The sequence below is a fragment of the Dermochelys coriacea genome, chromosome 11, assembly GCF_009764565.3.
Source record: "Dermochelys coriacea isolate rDerCor1 chromosome 11, rDerCor1.pri.v4, whole genome shotgun sequence".
Taxonomy (NCBI): domain Eukaryota; kingdom Metazoa; phylum Chordata; order Testudines; family Dermochelyidae; genus Dermochelys; species Dermochelys coriacea.
Window position 1 is genome coordinate 31,874,721 of NC_050078.2, and position 19,118 is coordinate 31,893,838.

The 19,118-nt window shown below is 42.3% G+C and overlaps 1 protein-coding gene across 2 annotated transcripts in view; it reads right to left on the reverse strand.

Moving 5' to 3' along the window:
- Positions 1–2,268: 2,268 nt before the first annotated feature.
- The window catches only part of LOC119863818 (cytohesin 1 interacting protein), a 40,354-nt gene continuing 23,504 nt past the window's right edge, over positions 2,269–19,118 (reverse strand). For both annotated transcript variants that reach the window (XM_043505140.1, XM_038422761.2), the window contains exons 4-8: positions 16,195–16,297; positions 15,954–16,047; positions 13,298–13,367; positions 8,244–8,310; positions 2,269–7,519 (exon numbers count right to left, since the gene is read on the reverse strand). In XM_043505140.1, the coding sequence (XP_043361075.1) occupies positions 7,050–7,519; positions 8,244–8,310; positions 13,298–13,367; positions 15,954–16,047; positions 16,195–16,297 (804 nt within the window). In that variant the 3' untranslated portion in view covers positions 2,269–7,049. The remainder of the gene's footprint in view (positions 7,520–8,243; positions 8,311–13,297; positions 13,368–15,953; positions 16,048–16,194; positions 16,298–19,118) is intronic.

Consider the following 19,118-nt stretch of genomic DNA (forward strand, 5'->3'; position numbering starts at 1 on the left):
TAACCTCTGTTTTTTGTGTGTTCTGGCAAATTCAAATGTGCTATTTCTCCACTATGTTTTCTAACAAGCTGCTCTTTTCATACACTAGGGCAAATGATACTGAAAAGCTAAACAGGAATTGTCTAAAATGCATTACAAATAAACTCAGAACTAAATTACCCAAATTACAGCTTCCTAAACTAAAGTTAGTATGCTGTGATACTATACACCATGTGAATGTGAGGCCATACAGCCTTGGACAGTGAATATGCCAGATCTCATATAACTGAGGTGGGTTATGCCTGCTTAGGACTTGAGCAGGAGATCTCCAAGGAACATCCAACATATTGCAAGTAGTAAGGGTACAGTGGCGTTCTGTTCTCCGAGTCCATATGAATAGTGGTAGGAGGCACTGTGCTGCTGGAGGCATTTTTTTTTTTCAAAAAAACTTCTCAGCTTATGGTTGCATTCTGAAAAGTGATGACACTGAGGGGCTCAATGCCTATTGTCTCCGAATGGCTCCTTATAAAACGTGCTTAGTTTACAAATAAACGCATGTTTGTTTCTAACAGTCAGCGAGGAAAGGGCGGCACCATGGTGGGCTAGGTCAGGAAGGGAATTCCATGCAGAGGGGTCAGCATGGAGAGGCTTGTAGGGGGAACAGACGATTTGGGTGTTAAGGATAGCATCGCTAGTGGAGCAAAAGGAGAAAGACCGAGAGGTAGGAACAACAACTATGCAAGCCCTTGAAGTGGAGGGTCAACAGGGATGGGGAGGGATCCCAAGGAGAGATTCAAAGTGTAGGGTGATGTGGCCACATCAATGGCGTAGGAGAGCAATTTTAACAGCCACATTTTTAAAAGATGAGATGTGGGGATTGTACGGGGCACTGAAGTTTTCTGGGAGGCAGGACTGCACAAGGACAACTCTGCTAGCTGCTGCAAAGGGGAACAGGTTATAGCTCTACCCTGACCCCTCCCTGTCCAGTTTCATGGGGAAACTGGTGCTATGGGAGGTGCAAGCCTAGAGTGCAAGGACTGGCACTGTGCCCAGCCCTGTGCAGGAGAGAGGAAGGTACATTGTACCCGCTCTCCACAGAACGATGCCCAAACTAGCTCAGCGTGCTAGGGAATCCCAAGTGGCTCAATAGGAAGTTGCCTTTCCCTGTGTCCTGGGGAATAGTCCATTACAAAAGTGTGTTATGCTTATCATAATTTCAGTAATGTATTCTACTGGCACATCACTTACATAATATAGGCTACAAACTCCTTCCAGCTGCTATGAACATTTACGTTTGTGTGGGAATAAACAATAAATAGCAATACAGGGGACAGCCTCATAAAGACCTCACAGCCTATGTAGAGAGGTTGCACTTATGCGTGTATGGGGCTGAATCCTGAGCAACAGCCAGGTGCTGTGTGGCAAGTACTGCAGACTACAAGGGCAGTCGTGATCATGGGCTGCTTCTCTCTTTGTTCATGAGCATGTGTACTACTGGCCATATTCCCAGGTCATCTTCTTCATGTACCTACCCCCTGTTATTCAGTGCAAAGAGCCATTTCTGTTTTGTAAGCCTGTCAGTGGCTGTGTGCAGGTGCAAGACATGGGCTAAAATGCATTCTACCTGGAGAAACGTAATCTAGAAAACATCCTTGTTTTCTTTGTTTTAGATTATATAGAGGTTACATATAGACTCTTTTTTCTTCTAATTGTTAGGTCATCTTTGATCTTCAGCAAATGCACGTAAGCAGCCTCACATCAATCTCTATCACCCACATCCTGTTTTTGATCAGCTGCACATCTTGTGGCCCTGAAGAGCTTGGTGCAAGAGTCAGATTGTGGTGAGAACCACCACCAAAGTTTGCTCACTATAGGCTTGGGCATTTGTAACAGAATTTTCTCTTTCTTCAGCATATTAGATTTCCTCCATAAGGCTTGGGTTGACTACATAAAAGGTAGACAATAGTTAGACCTGCGCAATGACATCTCCTCGGTTGCATCTAAAAGATGTACAATTAACCTTGCTTAATTCACATTCAAATGCACATAAATACTATGGGCCATGGAGATATGCCAGTTTACAGCAGCTGAGGATCTGGACTTAAATGATTATGTCTATAAAATATTTTAAATAGGCTTTTTTTAATTATCATGCTGACATAATGCTTAAGCAAAACACCAAGCCTCTCCTTCTTCCTCCTGGCTCTAGTCCAAATCATTCTGGTCTTTGTAAATACAGTCAGAATGATATTTTCATTCAAAACATTGTTTATAAAAGAATTCTGGAAAAAGAGAAACAAAAATATATTTATTTTAAACAAACAATTTCCATGGGTTTACTGTCTAGTCTATGTTCTTTCAATACAAAGAGCTACAGTTTAGACTTTGAGGTTGCATTTGACTCAACACAATTAAAACATCTGTTTATTGTCACAGGGCAGTGTTCCCTTATCTTGGCTTCTTACTGCAAATAGTCCTCACACACCAGTAGCAAGTTCAACACCAAGTGCTTTGTGAACATTTGTTCCCCACAGCATAAGACTCTTCCCCAGGTCTTTACCTAATACCAAGGCAAAGTGCAGGAGGGAGAGACAAATTTCACCTCTCTGAGATAATGGGCTCCTTTGCCCTGCCTTCCTCTCTCCCTCCTGTCTCTTTTTTAAACATCCTCACCTGACCAGCTGAATTCCCTAGCTGGTTGGTTAATAACTTAGTACTTAATCAATATCTTGTCACTTTGGCTTATGAGGGGGTGCTTACTACAGACACACAGTCAGCCTTTAGCTACCTTTATTTACAGTGCAAGGATACAAACTTTCACCTTTAGGTCCAACAGGAAAGTCTGAGAACATCAGTTGCTTGTGGAGATGGTCTCAGATCAAAACCCTAGCTCCAAACACCTTCAAACCTTGAGAAGAAGGAGCTCTGATGAAGGTTGGATTGCTCCGTGTGGAACAAGGACTCTGAAGGACTTGAAATCCACAGTTGGATCTGAAATTTGCGGTTCTGGCCTAACTCTAGTTCATCACTGTTGCTAAAGTGCAGCACAGAATTCAGATCCATATGTTCTGTTAAACTGATTAAGCCCACATTAAAAGATTGACTCAAGCCATTTTCATTGCTCTGATATATAACCACCAAGGATGCAAGTAAATCCCTTAAAGCATTCAGAGATCCACAGGGGAGAAGGGATTTAACTACACAGGATCATTTGTTCAAAGGGCCCAGCTCCATGTATGAGCAAATTATCTTATGCAAAACCCACCTTTGCACATATCAGTTGCATATTCATTACCGCCCACTTTGCATGTACTTCAGTACAAATCAGAGGCCCTTTTCCTGCAACAATATTCTACAATTTTAATATAAAAGGGTATGTATTACTTGAGAGTCAAATTTTAACAGAGTTATGGAATTCCTGTTCCTAAATAGGGTGAGATCCTGGCCCTGTTGAAATCAATGTACTTCAGTAGAGCCAGGATTCCACCTACATGTACAGTAGACATGCTAAGAAAGAAAATATTTACTTCAATGCAGGATTTTCACTTAGGAACATCCTATACTTAAAAGGTCCGATTTTCAGAGATGGCTTTTAACCTGGCAGGTGAAATTTTACATGCACAAATAACTCTGCGTGCATATTTGCACCTATATGTTGGATTGTTAGATGTCTAGGTGCTACCATGTGCAACTGCAATTATTTGCATGTGCAAGATGTGGGCCCAATTATTTGTATTTGCAAAATTGCACCTGAAAATTTGGGATCTAGGTTGAAGTGTCAGGTCCTATATGTTCTCAGTGTGGAATTATGGACATGATTTTCAATCCAGCCTTCACTAGAGCATTACTGTGCTCACAGTCACTTTCACTTGGACACCTAAGCATCTAATTTTCCCCACAAGACCTCCTAGTGACATTGTGTCTAAAAATAAACTGTGGGCAAAAAACAAAACAAGAAAGCAATTTTTGAAAATACATGCAATGCATCTTAACTTTTTGCCTGTGATTTACTGTGTTGATTCAGAAATGGACTCCAGATGCAAAAATTAGATTGGATCAGGTGTGGGGTTATTTGAATCAAGGAGTTTGGTTTTGCTCAGGTTAATGGCCAGTCAGGAAATTCAGAGCTCAGCTAGATCAAGGGTTGAACTCTGAACCACCAGAGACATGGGGGTGGGGTTGAATTTAATGGGTTAAAACACATGTTCAATTTTTAACATACATGTTCCATTGAACAAACAAAAGAATGTGCTTCCCATAATAAACAGAGCAGTAAAGCTTCTCCCATGTTCATGTAATGTTTCCCTCCCCTCAACTTCACATGGAGAATTGCTATACTACAATCTTTTTAATCCTCTTAGGAAAAAATATAAAAACCTATCTGAAATGTTGGTTCACAGCTCTTGTTGGCCTACCAAGAGTTGGGTGACAAAAATCACCTTGGAAGATGTGCCTTTGAAACAAATGTATCAACTAAAGGAATATTGGGTACAATGGAGGATATTTCTTTGACTTTTTTTGTTTGTTTGTGGTGGCGAAAGTTGCTGGTTTGACTTTAACAAGATTTCAGTTGTGTTTAAAACACCAATGTCTGAAGTATAAACTACCTCTTAATGCTCTTTTTTGTCAGTTAAGTAAGTAAGTCATGTAAAACAAAAGATATTCTTAAAGATAATTACATTAAACACTTCTTCCATCTATGCTATGTTTTGAAAAGTTTTGCCACAGCTTAGAGGACTTAATTTGTGCTTGATCTATTATAAATGTTTTGCACATATAATACCCGATATACACAAAGTGTCTCCTTTCCTTCCCATTCTATATCCAAACTTATTTAATAATTTCCTATAATCAAATCTTGGATAAACTATCCCTTCCATCTTCACTCTATATGCTATAGAAATCTTTAATCCTAAAAAACCTAGATAATTGCTGACCCTTTTGTTCCAGCAGCAGTACACCAAAATACTGTATAGAGAGTTGTATACAGGGTTCCATGAAGTCCTCAAGAGTGCAAGCTTGTTTATGGGGTTTGAATCCCAAAAAGGCACAATTCCCTGATACTGATTTATAAAGAGTTTTTGTGGGTGAGACTGAAATCTTGCATTCCATTCAGAAACAAAACAAAATCCTATTGGTAACTGCAGGACATCCCATGAGAATGGCATAAGAAGGGATGTACTTATTTCTATGGGACCTTGAAGCAGGAGAATTCATTTGATGTCCTATATTTAGGTCATTGTTCACTGATCAATATTTTCCTCAAGACTGATGAAATTCTGATATGCTTCTTTGACTGCAACAATCTCAATTGGTGACAGTGAAGAAGCATAACCTTTACATTACTTGTTACTGAGCCTGACATATGCACAGTACAGGGAAATATGTTTTCAATAAGCCTGATTAGAATTTCAGAAACAAGTGACAGGAGTTAGAGAGATGTCACTATAAGCAGGGGTAACAGGCCCACCCGAGCTGTCATAGCAGGGTCTTGAAGTAGAGAATACACAAAAGCAGTCAGACTATATCACTAGTTTTCCAGAACCTTGTGCTGTCATTCGATTTTTTCTTTCCTTTCTATTTTCAATCAGTTCACCCTGGAAGACTCCTTCTCATTCCAAACCACTGAAATCTATTTCAAACCTTTTGTTGCCAAACTACTGCAGTGCATGTTACTTTGCTCTGTACACACCTGTCCAGTATTTCTTTGGTGTTCACTATTTCAGTGATCTTTGTCATCACTGCTGCTAAGTACAAGGCCAATTCATGTTACCGAAGCTAATGTCAATCCGATACCAGCAGCACCGGAAAGCCTCTTCCTCTCTCTTTCTATACTACCATGCAGGTGCAGATCAAACAACATACTCAATCATAGTCCAATGAGTGTGGCTCTGCAATTCTCTCATATTTCAGATACCCCCTCCTTTTTTTAAGCCAATAATCCCTTATGCTTTTCTCTGCCAGTGTTTTCTTTAAAAAAAAACTGAAATGTTTTGACTCCCAAGTTCATTTATGTTCAATGGCCCCAGTTTGTCCCCCACCCAGATGAATGAAACACACACGTTTTAAAAGCTCAGTAACTCAGCTATTGTGGCCAGCCTGGTGTAAAAACAACAGACAAGGGTACTGAATGAGCTGCCATAGTAGAAAAGCTTTGGGTTGTTAGCTGAGGAATCATGCAAGTTTGTGGGTGAACCCTAGAGTTCAAATTCCCTGTGATGGTAAAGTCTTAGCATGACATCTTAGTGATTTCAGCCACGAGGAGCAGACAGGTCTGATAAAGTGTGGGCCATAGGTCATGCTGTGTTTTAAAATATAAATAGTATGATGAGACAAGAAAAATCCCAATGATATCCTAGGAGTTACTGCTACGGTCCCTGCAGTGTCTGCATGCCATACTATGGGCATGACTGACTGGAAAAACGTGGTCTGTAGCTTACTGACTGGAAATACAATTGCATTTAAATAAAAATCCCTAGTCTCTGCTACAGAAACTCAAGTATACCCTAGTCTGAGCCACTGCACAGGGAACATACAAGGTTAACAAACGTAAAAGTAAATCCTTCAGACTTCTAGTTACAGCACTTCTTTTCAGTTTTGTTCTTCTGTGGCGTGCACATTTGTATATGTGGGGCCTGATCCTGCTCACGATGGGACTTTTGCTAATGATTTCAGCATCAGCAGGCCCTTTATTAAAGTTCTTTGAAGAATATAATATTTGGCTGGCTAACATAGGAAATAAATAGCTGTAACTCTCACAGAGAGGGCTACGTTGGTAACACAGGGGTCGATGAGGAGGCGCTGCAAAGCTTTTTCACATACCAAAAAGTTAGTATAGAGCAGATTTTCAGGGACTAACAAAGCTGGGTCCACAGTGTGCTAGCTGCATTCAAGAATAATGAAAAAGAAGCCAGAACTTTAAATAATGTCAATCCCATCATAAGGTTATGTTGGGGGGAAATGTGTGGCTGGGTGAGTCAGTATGAATCCCAGGTACCATGTGGTTTTACTGATGAAGTTTATGTCTATGGATACTAACACAGTCCTTGATGAAGAAGATACTTAAGATGTCAGACCCGACTTTCTTCCTCTTCCACCGCTCGGTGAAGACCTGGAATGAATTTCAAAAGCTGCTTTCGGACACTTCCTCTCCTATTTTTCCGTGGGAGTGTTCCAAAAATATTTGAAAAACTGCCTCCCTCCCATGAGGGCGACATTGATCCACTGCTAGCCAGACTGATGCTTCTGTTCCTCCTCAGTGAATATTTTCCTACTGCAGTATCATTGTCCCTCGAAAAGAAGCAATCGTCATCTGTGCTCGACTGCCTGCTCAAAGTCTCATGAGCAGAATCCTCAAAAACATAGCTCTGGTAGAAGCTATCCTCACTGTCCACTGTCATTGAGCTCAGCTGGCTTTTACAGCTGCTTTCGCTGGAGAATCGGGGTTTAATTGGGAAGGCAGGCCTTGCTGAAGCACAACTACCGAATAAATTGGACTCCAATTCCAGGGTGTCAAATAGAGAGTTGTCATTCACTTCCCCTAGAAAAGAGGTATAAAAGCAACAGAATTATACAATGTGAATCTTGTAAAGACTAGAGCCCAGGAAATCTGTGCATCAAAGATAATCTACAACATCGCAATCTGAATTTCCCAAAGCGTCATTAGAGAGATGTTACTGGTAATTCACACCTACATGTTTGGCTGATTGAAGAGAGCTGCACAAGGCACATCAACAGTTTTATTTGGTCTCCCCTAGATTTCCCAGCCCTTCTCTGTTCTTCCTTACTGACCTGGCATCAGCTTTTTTCCAGCCAGGAATATGGGCAAGAGCCCCATGGATTTATCATGCCAGTTTAGAACATTGATCTATCAAGTCCAGTGGCCAATAACTGATACTTTAGAGGAAGGCATATTAGCTGTGGACTTATCACTTCTCCTTCGATAAACAGAATGAAGGGCTTTCCCTGGGTCAGTCAGTAAGGGAAGGGAGGAGAAAAGGGTGTAACCAATGCCAACTTCTGTTTTCTAGAATTCATGATGATGACCTTTTGTTCTGCGCCAGCCAAGGAGACAGACATGCCCATTCATTAATCCCTGAAACAGTTTTTCCACCCAGTACCCTCATTAACAGGGAAAAAGAAGCCAAATGACAATCAGACCCAAGCAAACACTTGCTTTCAACTGAGCACACAGAATTTCTGCAGAAGAAGCTGCGATAGTCATGAAACGTACTGTGGTTTCCTAACAGGAAATCAAAACTTACCATGCAGCAAGCGTTGTTCCTGTAATTGCAGAGATCGGAACTCCACCCATTTTTCCTGCATAGTTTGCTGTGAAGGGTAAATTGTGAGTGATGATTAGCACTAACTTTCACAATGTAAAGCTAATTTAGAGAAATGGTGTAATCAGAAAAACTGCAGCTTAGTTCTAGGAAGCAGGTACTTTCAATAAAGCGTACGTTCTCTTACCAGTCGTATTAACAGAGCTTGCTTGAAAATTAGTAAGTTTCTCCCAGTAACAAATTATTCTTAATTTTTGTTTGACTTTTGCTGATGCACTTAACACATGCTATTATAGAGTATTATCTGGGTTCTCTTTTTACCCATAGATATGATAACTCTAGTTATTGGAATCCAGGCTTACCTCTAACAAGAAGAGGTATGCAAAAGTTCAGAGGCATGATACTATAATTACCTGTACCAACAACATTTGCATACTATCTGCACATCCCATAACAGAAGCAGATAGCATCTTTGAAGCAAAAGCCAAAACTGTAGTGCAGTAACTATGTAATAATCACTGGCAAGGGCTGATCTAGTGAAACTCATTTGCCAAAAGAAAGGCTGGGAGAGAGATTATCTAGTTATTTGGAATAAGAAGATCTTCAGAATTTCCAGCATTGGTTGCTGTATTCAAACTGCCAGTCATGCCACTGTGAGGCCAATGTTATGGGCTGTTGGGCTCTGTGGTCTGGATATTGAAAAATGCTCAGCTACCATTTAGCCACCAAATTAAATAACCAAATTTTTTCAAAAAAGCTCAGCAAACCAGGAGCCTAACACTTTTGAAAATGTAGCCCTGTTAAGTGTCCAAGTGGGAACTGATCTCTTCTGGAAATCTGTCCCCAGTCATGGGCGCTGAGCTCTTGAAAACAAGGCACATGTGCTTCTGTTGCTTGTTCTGCCATGAGCAATGTCCTGATGTCATGGTTAGCAACAGCACTTTCAGTCTGATGCCTATAAAGGCTGATCTATCCTGAAGTTGCTCAATATGCAGGCTTCCTCCCTGCTGCATGCTTATCTCAAATGCAGTTACATATTTTAATTAAAACAACAAAACCTGTACCATTTTGCTTTAAGGTGGATGCAATAGGGCCATCTGCAATGATGTAAATGAACCCAGTGCATCTATAAATAGGTAGCTAGGCATGCTGCTTCCTGGTTCACCTATGCAGAAGCTTGATAGTGAATACAAATGCAAATTTTTGCTAATACCGTGTGTGTGCAGATATTTGTGTAGACTGTTTCAAGGGCAGTCACATTAGACTACCTCCTCCCTTCTTAACGACTAGAGCTGAGTGGATAACTGATTTTTCGTTTGGTGGCTGAACCCAAAAAACTCCAAATAAAATTAGTTTCAGGTCGACACAAACAAACTAAAAAATGTCTTTCTTGCTGCAGTGAAAAACCATGAGGAAAAAAAAAAAGTTTAGAAGCTTGCTGCTAACATTTCCAACAAGCACTATTGAACTTTTGCAAATGGCGATTTTCAGAGGCCTATAATTTGGCTAAATCTGGGTGAATTCTCAAGAGGGCAGCAAGACACCTTTTATTGATTGTTCAGAATATCCAAGATTTTCCTTATTCTCACTATCGCTACATCAGAGTCCCAGCCATCCCCTAATTATTGTTTCTGGCACTTAACTGAAATTTGGGAGTACTTGGACTCTCAAAAAGTTGATGTGCATCCAGCTGTTGCTGCCAAAATGCTAGCTAGACTTCTCTTCAGTTTGTTGGCCCAAAAGTTTAGAACACCTCTCTATGACAATGTGCTTACATGTTCGGTCCCTGGTTCTGTAAAAAAGTTATTTGTATCAATCTGGCATGTTATGTCAAAAACCCAAACAATTCTTAAACTCTAAATGTGCTTATTCTGTTTGCAGTATAGTTGTAGCCGTGTTGGTCCCAAGATATTAGAGAGACAAGAAGGGTGAGATAAAAGCTATTTTATTTCCTCACCCACTTTGTCTCTCTAATTCTGTTTATAATGATTCTTTATACTTGTAGTTACTTATCACATATGTGAGTAGAGTCATTTATAGAAGCCTTTTTGGGGACTGATCTTTTATAAGCAAAAGTAGGTTTCTTACCATTGTAACCACACTAATAAGAAACCAGTGGGCCCAGGCCCACACTCACAATACTTCGATATATGACAACTATTTTGTGAGATAGTGGTTTTGCACTTCTGGGAAACTATAGTTGGTAAATTAACCCCCTTCTTGAAAACAGGGCATATGGTTAGAGATGCAGCAATTTTGCTTTACCAGTGACTTAAGCTTAGAGATGCTGTGGTCTCTGCTGTGTGGTTCACAGGATGTTCAAAATGACCAGCCCTATTAGCACCATCATGGAGCATTACAATGTGGTCTGCACTGCAGCAAGAGGACTATCCATTTTGGAAGCAGATAACTAACTGCTTTAATTAAATTCTGAATGAGGGCCGAAAGATGGGGAATGGGGTTAGATTCTGAATCTGAAAGGGGAAAGGAGAGATATGAATTTCATATTTAACAAATCCACTTAGCAGGGCTAGAGTTCAGCTGCTAAGAAACAGGTTGGGGATATTTTAAATCCATCACTGTAAAGTAGCTCTGTTCCACTTGCTGTTTGTCAAATCAAAACGTACATGGGTATATCATGAAGCACGATGTTTTTCAAAGCTTTTATCTGAGATCGATCAATTGTCAGGCAGCTTATCCCCTGTACAACTAACAATAATGGAATCTGTAGCGGTACTAGTTACTGCCGACATAATAATCAACTACCGCAGTCTCATTAATCACAACAATGAAACGTCTGGCTCCATGACTTGACTTAGTTCTCATTCTTTCTGGACTAAGTGGTGGTGACTGCTTGCATACTTAGCTGATTTAATCAAAGTTGGGGTTGCCATTCCAACATCAGGGTCATTTGGAGGTCAAACTCAGGTGGTGGCCCCATAAGATGTAAGCAGCGTGCTGGGCATGTGTAGTTCCCCCACCTCCCTCTGCCTTCCTAAATCTCCTAACACTGAGGGACAGGACAGAACATGGTAGATTGCATAAAGGCAGGACTGTATATGAAGGAGCTTTGCCTCAGAGTCAGCCTTGCAAAGAACCACCTGGTAAATATTATTATTAGAGTCGCTGCATTACATAGCACCCAGAGGTCCCAAAGCAGAATGAGAGACAGTCCCTGCCTTTATATTCTAAATGAAGACAACAAAGGAGAAGCAGAAGCACAGAGACATGCCCAAGGACACACAGCAGGCCAGTCGCAAAACATGGACAGTGCCCAGGTCTTCTGACTTCTAGTCCAGTACCCTATCCACTAGACCATCCTGCTCTGAGAATCCCAAAGAAAACCCAACTTTGCTGTAATTCATTGGGAGGTTAGGTGCATTTTTAATAGTTTTAAACAGGCGTTTTCTACTTACCACTTCTGGGACACTTTAAAAACTTAAATTCTTCACTAAAATTAATCTGTTTAAATTACAACACACTTTAAAGGCAGAGTACTTTCCTTGTAATGAGAGAGTAAGTGGGTACCATTGTGGTCTCAGTTACACTAAAGTAAATCTGGACTGTCTCCATTGAAATCATTAGTTTCACTAGTGTAAGTGAGAGGTGAATCAGGCCCAGAATTATTTAAAAAAAGAAAAGAAAAACAGTAAAGAGGATCGGTCAGATTTTGCTCTCAACTACATGAACATCAACTCCACTTACGCTGACACTAGTGAATAGTTTGACTACACCAGACAGGTATGTTAATTGGATCAACTTGATGACTTAACGTGTACGCATAGGGTATGTCTAGACTGCAATTAAAAACCTTGCAGCTAGCCCATCTCAGCTGACTCATGCTTTCGGGGCGTGGGCTGTGGGGCGATTTAATTGTGGTGTAGATGTTCGGACTCAAGCTGCAGCCTGAGCTCTGGGACCCTCCCACCTCACAGGGTTCTAGAGCCCAGGCCGCAGCCTGAACCAGAATGTCTACACTGCAGTTAAACAGCCCCGCAGCTGGAAGCAGACAAATCCATGTCAGCCGGCATGGGCCACAGCTCAGATCTGCCATGGCTCACTCAGTTGGAATCCGATGTGTGTACACACACACACACACACACTTGAGTTCAGCATGTGGTTTTTTGTGGGGTTTTGGTTTTGTTTTTGTTTTTTGTTTTTAAACTTTTTATGAATTTCATGGTACAAAACTGCTGGTGGTATTTGCTAAATACAAATCAAATTAAAAATCATACCAACTCTGTTAATAAAGAATGAATCAAGGTCCGTGTCGTAATACCTAGTACTTGCCCATTACTGACACTCACATGGCAGAGATTATTATAGTTTTACAGAAGTAGACGTAATTCTATCATCTAGATATTTTAGGTGCTTATATGGCCCTTATCACCATCATTTGAACGCCTTACAAAAGCCTGTGATATAAGGAAGTGCTACTGTCCCCATTTTTCAGGTAGGCACCTGAGAGAGAGACTAAGTGACTTGCCCAAGGTACACAGGATGTCTGTTGCAAAGCAGAGTATTGAACCCCAGTTCCCCAAGTGGCAGGCTAGTGCCCTAACCACAATACAATCCTCCTCTCAATCAGTCTTGAAATCATGATCCAGCAGCTTTGGGCTATCCAGAGTCAGCAAACGTTCCTTAATTCTACTCCTCGCACATACTATGTATGACCAATGTCCCAAGCTAGATGACCTTACGCAGATGATGAAATGAGAGCCTAGGATATTTTGGGGTTCCCCTTGTGGAGAAGCATCCCCTTCACAAAGACTGCCAGCACACCTGGTATCCTCGCTGGCAGTAGAACTAGCAAGGTCAAAGACATAGGAAATGAACTAGCCTCTCAGCACTTGAGGCAGGAGGGGTTGATGCATATTGGCAAGGCAATGCGAGATGTTGCATTTCCATTGCCTGTTCCTTCTTTGTCTGCAGATAAATAGATGACTTTGGTCTTCAGGAAGTCAATCTTGCACTTTTTACATGTAACATATTTACAAGAGACATACTGCACTTAAAAAAAAACCACATTAAATTACCTTCAATACCTGCAGCTTGGTTTCAAGTTCCATTCTCCTAACAATCCTGGCTCCATTAACAGTCTCTAATCTGTAAAGAACAATTGTTTTCACGACTGAAATGTACAATGACCATTTAAGCATGTATAGGTATTACATTATTACTATTAGTTAATGTTTATACTGCAGTAGCACACAGAGGAGTCAGTAGGCACAGTAAATACCCTAAAGAGTTCACAATCTAAAAGGCAAGTGGAATATGGAGGACTGGAGAGAGGGATGCAGTTAGGATGTATTCTCTCTCTTGAATCAGCTATTTTAAGGAGTGATGTATTTCCTGTGTTACAGAGGAATCGAGCCACTTGGAAATTTCCAAACACCTGAGTGTGGACAAGCAGGAGAGGGTGGAGAGAGAGTATTGGGCCAACATCCAAAGAATAGTAAATATAAAAGAGGATCCTAGGGCCAATGGGGACAAGGAGGTAGGTGTAAGTCTTGACCAATTAGTGTTCCTATATGTTCTATGTCAACAAGCATTGAGAGAACTAATAGTACTTACCACAAAGATCAAAAAGTGTGAGTGTGAGATTGAGGTGGTCTTGTAATGGCCTGGGAATTCTTCCAATGTATCATTCTATAAGTGCCTGTGATAAACAGCTTTTTGCTGATCCACTGCAAAAACCTACTTACCTCATGCTCAATAGCGCTTGCAAGAGTAGGGAGACAAGATGTCCCTTTTTAAAGGGACTGTCCCGTATTTAAGCCCTCCTGCAGGTGTCCTGACTTTTTAAAAAAAAACAGGAAAATTGTCCCATATTTTCTGCCTTCCCTCATCAGTACTGGCAGGTCCTGCTGCTGGCTCGATCTCTGCTTGCCAGTCACCCTCCCACCAGTGGTGAGTGGAGGAGTCCTGTGGCCGACAATGGGGGTGGGTGTGCAAGGCTGATGGGGGGGTGAAGATTCAGTGTGTGAGGCCAGCTAATCCCCTGGTGGTCTGTCAGTGCAGCCCTCACTGCATGCTGGCTCTCGGCCAGCAGGGCCCTGACCCCGTTCCATTTCTGGCCGGCACTGCGGGCTGCAGTGGCCAGCGAGAGCGGGCAGGCACCAGGTACCGCCTGGTTACATGTCACCTGTGCTGCCCACCCATCGGCTCTTTACATGTCTCCCTCTCACTGTTCTCTCCCAGTTTTGCCCCTTCTCCCTCCCCCCAACCCCACTGCTACTCCATATCCTCCCTGGCAAAATGTGTCCCACTCCCAGCACTGTGCGGAGAACCAGCCCCTGGTTGGAACGCTCAGCTCACCAGTGGCCTAGCTGGCAATAGGGTGACCAGATGTCCCAATTTATAGGGACAGTCCTAATATTTGGGGCTGTGTTTTATATAAGTGCCTATTACCCCCTACCCCCGTCTCGATTTTTCACACTTGCTGGTCACCCTAGCTAGCAGGCTTCTTCCTTCCCCCACTGCCTCTGTTTGGGCCAGCACCCCAGGAAAGTCCAAGACCCTCCTGCCCTGGGTCCTGCCCCCAGTGGGCATGGGGCTGCTCTGGCCCCTAGGCACCCTCCCCTGCTGACCCACATCAGCTGCTGAAGCCCCTGCAGTCAGGTTGGGCCATGGTGCACAATGCATCCTTAGGGCTTAACCTCCTCCTGCCCACACTATAGCTGGGGGACAGGAGGCGGCTGGTTTATGTCAGTGGCCAGCAGCAGCCTGGAGGTGTTAGCTGCCTTACGACACCGTGCGGGCAGGAAGGGACAAGCTACTTCCAGCCACTGGGGATGGAGGAGAGAAGAAGAGAGGAACTCTGCAAAGACACAGACCAGGTCGTCTCTTCCCAGTCCACTCCTCCTCTCCTTCTGCGTGAAGCAACTCCCGTCCCTTCCTTCCCGCACAGCGCTGGCCACATTCTGGTATGAACCCTGGCAGAAATCTGAGGAGGTGAGGCATGGGACCCTGAGTGTTCCCCCTCCCAACGTGTTGCCTCAGGAAGATGTGGCACCAGATACCAGGAGCGGGTGTGTCCCAAGGGCCCAATCAGGCAGGGAGGGTCAGGTCAGTCGGTCACCCCTCCCCTGCCGTATATGAGAGGTGTATGCGAGTGTGTGCGCATCACCTCTCCCAGTGTGTGTGTGGGAGGATAGGGATTAGTGTGTCATCCCTCCTTGTATCAAACCTAAAGTCTTAAAGATAAGAAGATAAATAAAAAGAATCCAATTGCTTAGTATTTCTTTTTTAACAGGGGCTCAGTCAACTTAATGTTAATTTGAACATTTTTACTGCATCATTCCGATTGACTGCCGATGAACTCCCTTGAATATGAGTAATTTTACAAGGTGTCCAATATTCAGCATAGGGAAATATGGTCACCCTATGCTAGAGCAGGGTTCAATTCCAATTTGGGCAATTACATTCTGCATATTTGATGTGTGATGGTAACTTTGCATGTCTTGTCCTAAACTGTCGTGTAGTGTGGCTTTATGATTTTGAACTTGCTACTGTGTTCCTGCCTACAGGCAGAACTGTGGATCTTATTTCATCAGCAGAATTTGATTTAATCCTTTTTGCCTTTGCATCAGAAACAGCAAACGGACCATCAGGAAAAAAGTAAACATTTCTTCTTAGGCTCATAGTGTGAGAAGGGATTAAACTAAAATGTTTGGAAAAACACTTAATTACCTTAAATAATTCCCTGAAGATTTTATCAAGTCCACCATTTGCTTGTGACTAAAACCTTCAGTGCTTACTCCATTGATATTGGCTAGAATATCACCTGGTAAATTTAAATAAAAGTAAAATGAACATCTCAGGTACACACCATTCTTTCCACAGTCTCTAAAAACAAAAACTAAATGACACAGAAATAAATGGAAAAAGAAACAAAACAGAGCCACAAACCATAGGAAAACATGATAGTTACCTGTTTGCAGGCCAGAAAGATGGGCAGGACTTGCTTCTTGTATTTTGCTGACGTAAGTGCATATTTGCAGGGAGCAAGCATTTTGGTGTTGTAATCTACGCGTCTATAAATATCAAATTATAATGTTTTATTACTTTTGTTATCATAAATGAGAAGTGTCAGGAAGCCTGAGACAATAGGAATAGGATATTTCCTTCTTAGGAGAGAAATGAGTGGAAACAGAAAAACAATTAATAAATTATCCTTGTTCATTTTATTTACAATATGTACCGCTCCTACACAACAGTTTTAAACCAAGATGGCTCTTAAACAGCAACAAAAAGAGTTTAGGCCTATTTACACATTAACTGTAGACAAGAACAACTTTCTGGTTCTAGCCAACCTGGACATAAATTATTCTCTTGTTTACACTACAACAAGCTACCATCTTGTAGGATCCAGTTATAACACAGTAGAGTCTGACACAGCCTGGGAATATGGTTTTAAAAATTTTTGGCCCATCTATACTTCCATATTTCAAGTGTCATTTTAACCATTAGATAATATTAGATGAGACAAGAGACTATTATGAGATGACTGAGAAGCAAGGACTGCTCTTGTCCGAAGTCATTTTTTAAGCTGTAAAAGCTCCGAAACCCGAGGCACAACATTGTGTCCACACCTCCAAGAAAAAAATAGCTGCCTCTATTTTTTATTTTGAAATGAATATTCATTAAATTATAAGAAAAAAAAAATCAAGCAAAATCCATCATCTGTGTCACATGTACCTCAAAAAAAAAATAGCCAGACAGATCATGTAACTCTAAATACCTAATCAAAATCTCTTATCTTGCAAAGACCTAAGAAATAACCAATCCTGTTGGTTGCCTGGCAATATCAATATTTAACCACATCTTCCTACCACAATTCAGGACTTGAGCTGTGCAAAATATTAATAGTGAAACAACAGTGACACTACCACTCACAATTACCACATCCGCTTCAGGGAAAAAATTGACTGTGAAATCCTTAACCAACATCACATCTACCATGATTTTTCCACCAACAAGAGGACAGCCATTAAGTCCCTGAAATCTAACCACCAGAGAGTGATCAAACCAGTAGACAAAGGGGACACCATTGACGTGGGTGGTGGATATAATAAGGCCAGGGGAAGCGCTGCCATGGCTGCCGGATGCCCAGTTGTGGTGCTTTGGGGGGAAGTTTTTGCTTTATTATGCCCCATGCGGGTTCCAGGGCAGTTGAGGAGGTGGTATGTGCTATGCAGCTTCCTGGGTTCATCAGTAATCTCCCTGGACTGATGAACCCAGGAAGTTGAGTAGCAAATACCACCTCCTAAGCCACCCCGGAACCTGCATGGGGTATATGAAAAGCTTCTTCAGATGAAAGTGAGAGAGACTTTTCCGTGCAGCTGGGCCGGGTCTCCTCTGTGCAGATGGAGGGGGCTCGGGGTACCTCCAGGCAGGTGGGAAGGGAGGAAGGCTCAGGGCTTCGGCTGGCCCAGGACGCCTCATGCCGAGTGGGGCAAGTGCTCCGGCTTCTGGCCTGTGCTGGGGTCCTTTGGCCAATGGAGGTCGGGGAGAGTGCTCAGGACTCCTCTGGGGGGATCTAATGGCCCCAGCTGTGGGGAGGGGCAGGGATGCAGGCGTATGTTAATGAGGCCAACTGACAACTCTCTGATATCACCTACTATAAAGAACTCAAAGATGACCCCACACCACAATTTACCCAGGATATCATCAAATCCTTCCCCAAACAATTCCAAGCATAACTCTACAAACTCATCTCCCACAAAACTAATCCCAAGGACCTCCTACATGCTTCCCAAGATACACAAACAAGGGAACACAGGCAGACTCATCCTCTCTGGCCACAGCACTCTGACTGAATGAATATCGGGACTCATAGGAAACCATCTTCTAACCACTCACCACACAAGGGAACAACTGACTTCCTTCACAAACTCTACAACATTAACAACCTCCCTCAGAACACCATCCTTGTCAACATGGATGTCACTTCCCTAAACACCAACATGCCTCACAATGTCAGCATCATTGCCTGCCTCAAAATATTTACAAGATAATGGACTACCCTCAGATATCCACCCAAAAGTCATCAGCAAACTCATCCATTTCATACCCACCCATAACAATTTTACATTCAACACCACACACTTTGTCCAAATCATGGGAACAGCCATGGGTACTAGGATGGTCCCCAGTATGCCAACCTCTTCATGGGCCACCTTGAAAAAGAATTTTTGGACAAACAAAGCACAAAACCAGTGATATACCTGATATTTTCATCTTTTGGACAGACTGTTTCAACTCCCTCATAGATTTCCACCACAAATTCAACCACCACCACCACCCCCACCCACGCACTAAACTCTCTCTGAAACACTCCCACACAATCAACTTTCTGGACTACAACCAGCTTCAACAATGGAATCCTACAGACCACCATATACAAGAAACCCACAGACCACCACACCTACCTTCATAGATCCAGTAACCACCTCAAACACACCAAGAAATCTTCTCTATAGCCAGGCACTCAGATACAACAAAGTATGCTCTGAGGAAACAGTCCAGGATATATACACTTTAACGCACTTAAAACAGTCTTCACCAAACAAGGACCAGAGAAGTAATCACATCATGGAACAGGCCACCCAAATGTTCCAAGGGAATCTGCTTCAATACAGAAATAAAACCCGCTCTGATCGAATACCCCTAGTTGCCACCTGTCACCCTACGCTGGAACCCAACCGAGGTATCAAACAATTACAACCCATACACAATCGGGACCCCATCCTGAAAGAAATATTTCTGACCCTCTACTTCTGGCCATCAAACAACCCCCCAACCTCTCCAAGCTCATCATCAGAAGCAGTTTCCCCACAGACCAAGATACACCAA